At 36.4% G+C, this 7,100-nt stretch overlaps 1 protein-coding gene across 1 annotated transcript; it reads right to left on the bottom strand.

The window, feature by feature from the left end:
* Nucleotides 1–2,202: 2,202 nt before the first annotated feature.
* Nucleotides 2,203–2,761, bottom strand: LOC149247104 (RNA-binding protein 1-like). Its single transcript, XM_089443441.1, has 2 exons — nt 2,563–2,761; nt 2,203–2,444 (listed from the first exon to the last, which is right to left on the bottom strand). Exons 1-2 carry the CDS (start codon nt 2,759–2,761, stop codon nt 2,203–2,205), a joined length of 441 nt encoding a protein of 146 aa, XP_089299567.1.
* Between the last annotated feature and the right edge of the window lie 4,339 nt (nt 2,762–7,100).

The raw sequence follows: 7,100 nt of genomic DNA, 5'->3' as shown, positions 1-7,100 counted from the left end.
ATTTTTCACCTTGTATATGATAGGGGGGAATTAATGACCAACTACCAATTTTGAAGAGCCTAAGCGAGAGCCTAAGAAACAATGAAAACTATAGCCTGAAGCCTGAACTAGAATCAAATTTGCAATGAAATTCAAAGTTATAATGGTGATTCAATTTGCAATCATGTTCAAACCAAATATTAGGGAACACTTCCTCTAGCAAAAGACTTTAGCTTCTAGCTAGACTTGGAATTGCTCCAAGAACTACAATAAGCATTCCATAGTTAGTGGTTAGCCTTAAGCCACCATAGGTTGAGACCTCAATGGTCTCACTTTTCCAAGAATGAGGGAGCACTTCCTCTAGAAGACTTCAACTTAGATATATTTGGAATTGTTCGAGGAACCAGTTTCCCTTTTCAAAGAATTAGGGAGTGGTTCCTCCATAGAAATACTTCTAACTAGATTTGGAATTATTCTAGGAACTGCACTAAGCATTCTAGTATTGGTGGTCAACCTTAAACCACCAATGGTTGAGACCTTGAGTTCTCCCACCTTTTGAGTTTGTGTTCTTCCTTTGAAACCACCATTTCAAAGAGCACATTTAGGCAATTGCTACCATGCATTTATTGGCATTTTCATATATCATCTCTTCTTGGACTCATATATACCCCTTCAGATTAAGGGGGGAATGTTGGACACCTAATTTGCTAAGGGTTATGTTGTGGAAGGTGAACCATCACCAAAGATTTGAATAGACCTCGGAAAATGAATATAACAATCACACAATGTATCTATATGTAATATATTTGTGAATAATAAAGTAATTCATGCTTAGTTTTTAGATATAGTTGCACATTACAACACATCCCTAAGCCCAATTTCAATGCAATGGTTAACACAACACTTGTTAACAAGATTGCAATCACACCAAACTCCAGAAGGTGATGAAAGGTCTACTCCTTCCTCACCTCTGAACACTATCATGACCAGAAGACCACTCCAATCATTTAAACTCCCGCATGAAGCTCCTTGCCATAAATTATTAAAGAGGTGGTTGGTGCAATGGCTTGACATTTATTGGTCTCTACTATTAATTGAGAGTCCATGGTCATCCTTATTGGTCGACACAAATACCCTTACGTGGACAACTAGGTGGAATAGGGAGTCGTTATGTAGTCACAATAATGGGTGCTATGTATGCACACCATTTTTTTTTTCTTTCTAATTTGACATATTTTCTTCTTCCCTTCTTATACAAGTGGAAAAAGTTTACTCCAAATAATGCATAAAGCACATTGAAAACAATGTCTACATACAAGAATTTAGAAAAATGACAATGAATAGTTAGACATTATGGGAAAGATCATAATAAAATTGTTTTTTTTGAAGATGTTGATTTTAATTCTATTTATATTTTTCATTCAGTTTCCAGAGAATCCACAGTAATCCACAGTAAGAACTGTTTTCTGCCAACTTTTCAAATCCCAACCGGGATCCATCCTCAAGGCTTCTTGAATGCTTTATTATTAGGATAGCCCATTTATTCATGCATGTTCATGATCTTGTTTAAATAAGGTAAATTTATAAAATTTATGAATAACTCTAAATTAGATACTTACCTAGTATTTTAAGATTAAAAAGAAAAGACTTCATATCATTTCTAATGAAATAGAATGTGCTTTTTTTGTTATTTAATTGATTTAATTTATTAAAGATTTTTGAAATTCAATTTTATAATTCCAATAAATCTCTATAAATAATTAACAAAACTAACCAAAAATACAGATTATGAAAAAATAAAACTGTACAAATATCCAAAATGATCTTCCGGAACAGAATCATCTCCTGATCATCTTCCATCTCGAAAACAAATACGTACTCCAAGTGCTGAAACGAAGTTTCCTTTCATTGTTTAATACTATTATTATTAAAGCATAATTTTCACACTTGTGATATTGAAAAATTGTAAATTATGGAAAAAAAATGTCATTTATAAAGATCACAAAATAACAAATAGCATGACAATTTGGTTTGGGAAAATTAAATTTGTTTTGAGGTTCAGAATGATCTTCGTCGAAATTTCCTGCGTGTAGATCGATCGTTACTGCGTGCAAATGAGGAGCCATTCCTATTTCTATTCGTACTTGTATTTCTGGGTGGATATGCAAACCTCAGCTTTAGGGAAAGCGATTCTCTATCATTCTTGGCAAACCTGTACCCTTGTTACGCTTCAATAGCAGCTGCAGCACATTTAGGGTTTTCAAAATCCACAAAACACATAACAACATTAACACTGGCTTCTCCTTCACCTTCATTTGCAGATGCCTTGGATTTATTGACAATCTTAATTTCTTTGAAACCCTGGAAATGGCGAAAGATGTGAGCCGCTTCTCTGCGACTGCAATCATTTGGAAGTTCCTCAACAAACAGTGTGTTCGGTGCATCTGCTGCTACGTCAACATTATCTGAACCACGAATTGGCAACTCACTACGATAATCATCATAATTATAAGGTGCAGGAGGAGCGTAATATTGTGCTTCTACTTTCTCTCATTGATCGAACCCCATCTCGGTTTGTGATGCCTCTCTCCCCGATTCGGGGGTCCTCCCAGCGAGGAGTAACATAAGTGGAGGTAGCAGACAACACAGGATCATGATGACCATTCCTCCCAATTAGAAGGTGGTCATCATATTCATATTCACTGCGAGGTCGCTTGACCACCACAGACCGCAACTGCCTTGCCCTCTCTGGAATTCTTGCGCTTAAATATGTGCTCTCCATTCCTCTCTTTTTTTCAATCTCCTAGACGCTCTGAAAGAACCGTTGCAACGCAATGCAATAGTACAGGTAGCCCACAAAAAAATAGGGTCAAAAAGAGACTGAGGGAGACAAACACCGTGGCCGAAGAAAAAGAATGACCTCAGTTGTAAGTTTTTGTAATGCCCTCGTGAGGTGATAATGTTGGGTAAATAGTAAATTTAACTGTGAGCTAAAACTCTATTTGTTAAGTAAAGAAAGAAAAACTCTGTTGTTTGTATTGTAAATTATCTTGGTGATTAATTGTGTCATCACTATTTAATTTGAGTATATGACTAATTGTGGTGAATGACTGTTGAGGTAGTTAAATAAAAAAAACCCTAACTACCTTCAAGAGACAGTTGAGTCCCCAAGAGGAAAAGGGGGAGGAATGCCAAGTCTGGTAAGGATCAGATGGCAGGATTGAGGAGATGCTATGTCTGGTAGTGTCCGGATAGCATGTATGGGAAGGAAAAGAATTCCTGATTTCGCTACGTCTGGTTAGGATCAGATAGCGAGACCTTGCATAGCCAGAGGAATTGCAGACCAGAAGATCTGCAAAAGTGCTTGGGGGTGGAAGATCGAGGAGGATCTTCCTACGGATGGGAGGTTGACAAGCTTTTCAAGCAGGTTTGCTGCTAAACAGGTATGGCTTGCTAAGCATTTTATCTGTGAAAACCGTTTATGGTTTTATATAGGCAGAAAAGATAATGGAAAAAGAAAAATAATCTAAACATTTCTTTTAGAAATTCTAGTCTCTGCGCAACCGGCAGAGAACAGAACCTGAACCTTTCAATCAAAGAACGAAGTAAAAGGAAACTTAACGAACTCGAATCTTTGTGAAACATTAAACAAGAAACCTCTGTGAGTTGCTAAGCAAAAAGAATATTGCTAAACCTTTCCATGTAATCGGTTAGGTTTGGAAATGAAACATTATACAGAGGTAAAGGGTTCAACCCCAAGTCGAGAGTGGCATCGAAACATATAAAAACTATTCAAATATTTTACCAAAAAGAGCCGCAGGCTGAGCGACCCATCGGTGGAACCAGGCTCACGCATCATAGCAACAATATTCAATGGCATCTAAATAACAGAACATATATATATGCGGTTGAAACATAATGCAGCGGGACACACCCTTGTCACTGTGTTTCTTTAAAAAAAAGAACTATTAACTATATGCATGCAAACAGATATTACCAAGTTGTCCCGATTCCAAAAGAATCGCCGGGACCGACCCTATGCACGTACTCAGCCACAGGCCTTTAAGCCTGAACCATCCATATAGAAGGAGTTAATCATTAAAAAAAAAATATCCACTCCTAACGAATAGCTAATCATGAAAAGTACTTACACTGAAAGATACAAACAGAGACGGATATTCGAGCCGAGCTCACAGTAAGCTACAGAAAGGCGAGAACGCCAAAACCATTATAATATAGACCATAGTCATATAAAATAGCTTGTATCATTGTAATAATTCCATATTCAAGATTAAACTAAGAATAAGCATTACGAAACCAAAAGCAATATCCAACTTAAGTACTGTCTGCGCACAGATTGCATTAGGTCATATAAGGAAAAACCATTTATACATCTTAGAGCTCGGCGTACAGCGCCCTTGGTGGTGGTTTCCATCTAAGCAAGGCCGGTAAAACCCAATACGATACAACCATCAAATATGTGAATGAATCATAGAAACTTCCAAGCGAGGGAACCCTGTGTGTGGCCGAGGGACTCCAAAAACTAAAGCAGACCCTGACATTCCTGTTCAGACGAACAGTTGTTCAGCCACTACTTGTGGAAAGCTAAAGGGGTTGAATGAAAATGCACAACTCTTACCTGTTTGGGATAGCAGCGGAGCGGAGACGACCCTCAGTGTCGCTGGTCAGCCATCGAGCCCTTCTCCTGAGGAAATAATCACACTATAACTGAGAACTTTAATAGAATGCTTAGAAAACATTAAAATGAAATAAAAGAGTTAGCAGAGACCAGAGACCCGTAAATATACCCGAGGTGTGGAAGCTCATGTACCTGTGCAAAACTCAGGCAGGAATAGGGAGAAGTAAAATCCTGTAAACAAAATAGTATTACCTGAATCCGCGGTCGAAAACATTCCGCTGAGCACCGGTTCAGTTGAAGGTGGAAAGCTCAAAGCAATACAGAGCACCAAAATGTTGTGCAACAATGAAAATAAGAAACAAGCCAAATGCATAAAACCCTTCATAAATACTCCAACAGATTCCGCTGCCGCATGGCTTGTTAACAGCCCTGGATCTGGGCGAGCTCGCCACCATTGTCCGATCAGCAGGAAACGAAGCGGGAAAAGCAAACAAGTTTTGGCAAGCTCGAGATGTGAGGCCGTATGGCATTTGGAACGTTCAGCACGCGTAGGCACGTGAAGGATGGATAGCTAGCTGCTCATCAAGCCAGATGAACGATGCAGATTAAGCCAACTGGTTAAGCGATAGAGCCGAGCAGGACCCTCGGCTTCAGCATCCTCGGAAACGTAAACCAACACATAATACCGTAAATGCTATAAAGGATCATTTAATATAAGTACTGTTTGATGCATCTGCATATATACCTTTGTATTTGTTTATTGTATGTTACAACTCACGGTATAATAAGTGTTATCCATGGTTAGAACGATATCGAAATGTGGGTATAGTAATATGTATATGAAAGTATTAATAACCATTGCATGAGCGGATGGAAACATTTATATGTTTATAATATTCGAATGAATCTGTAATAAGTAAACTCTGAATAGAATGCTCATTAACCCTGGTATTTACAATTAGTTGGTAGTGCAAAGAAAATCAATGGGATATATAAGCATGAATATATATTGTGGTAAAAAAAAAATAATTTTGAGATCTGTAATTGGTACGTGACAGTTTTGTAGTGATCACTTTGTAGATATAATTGAAACAAGTGATGGGGAGGGTCGATCAATTATTTATAGTTGTTTTACTGTCCCGAAGAGAATGCACGCAGGTCGCCCTATTTCATATGTGGCCCCTGCTCTCTTTTTGGACTTCAACGTTGTTGTCGGCTTTCGCAGATGTGCTGCTGGATGGACCAATTTTTTCCCTTTCTTCTTTTTACTATGATGATAAAATTATTGGGATTAAAATCGCACTGGGTGGTTTTTTCTTCTCTTTTTTCTTTTTAAAGCTATGCTGGTAATTTCTATAATAAACCTCGAATAAATTTGCATGAATAATTTTTTTTGAAATGTATATGTGTTTAAATAATAATAATAATATTATTTTGAGATTTAAAATTTTAATATGGATATGTATATATGCATTTATCAACTATTTAATTTATATGAAAAAAAGATTAGTTTGTGAGAGAGAAGGCACAAGGAAAATAATTAAAAAGCATGGGACTTGATTGCAATATGTTTTTTTGGATAGTTTATGTTTTAACATGTATTTATGAAAGAAAATCCTAGTTATTGATAGAGAAAAAGCACAAAGAAAATAACTAAAAGGCATAGTACTTGATTTCTATATGTTTTTTTTGGATAGTTTATGTTTTAACATGTGTTTATGGTGGTAGTTAGTAAGAGAAGGATATTTATTTTTCTCAGCAAGAGATTTGTTGTTAGATTTTAGATTTCTTACTTTTATATGGATAAGTCTATATGCATCTTTTAGAGTACATCGTCATTGGAATAGACTTATGTATCTGGGTTATGTCAGTTTTCTTATGCTATGTCTTATCTACAAGCAATTATCTATCTTACTACATGGGCATATTTCTATCCCTATGTCATGTAAAACATTATCTTATCTTAAAAAATTGCATATTCCTATATTGGATTTGGTTCCAAATATGGCTACATCATCAATTATCTATGTTACTACACGGGCATATTTCTATCCCTATGTCATGTGAAACGTTACCTTATCTTAAACAATTGCATATCCCTATATTGGATTTGGTTCCAAATATGGCTACATCATGCTCTGAAAAATTACATTAGTAACAAACACATCTATATGTATATGTGTTTGCATATGCCTACACATTAGAGGAAATTTCTGCCTAAAAGTAGTTTTCTAAGGAAAAATAATAAAATAAGAATTATGAATTTTGGATGGAAAAGAATAAAACTATTTTTTTTAATTGTACTTTTGGCTTCTCTCCATCTAATCCCCATATCCCGGGATTTCATGTTTAACCATCCTCACATAAAAGGAAAAAATAGACTTCGAAACTTTATGCCCAAACTCACGACCACCTTAACGTTAAGGTTGAGGCTTTAATCATTGTTGGGGGTCAACCCTTTTTTTTCAACGTTTTGTTGACC

The sequence above is a fragment of the Pinus tabuliformis genome, chromosome 7 (assembly GCF_031772625.1).
Source record: "Pinus tabuliformis cultivar Carrire ecotype Pingquan chromosome 7, CPIR1, whole genome shotgun sequence".
NCBI lineage: Eukaryota > Viridiplantae > Streptophyta > Pinopsida > Pinales > Pinaceae > Pinus > Pinus tabuliformis.
This window is presented reverse-complemented; position numbering and strand designations above follow the sequence as displayed.

What these genes read in the sequence shown, in the direction of transcription:
- LOC149247104 (XM_089443441.1), bottom strand. Translation starts at nt 2,761, where the DNA reads ATGGAGAGCACATATTTAAGCGCAAGAATTCCAGAGAGGGCAAGGCAG. An exon ending in CCCCCGAATCGGGGAGAGAG is followed by an intron (nt 2,445 to 2,562) that starts GCATCACAAACC and finishes TTCGTGGTTCAG; the next exon opens with ATAATGTTGACGTAGCAGCA.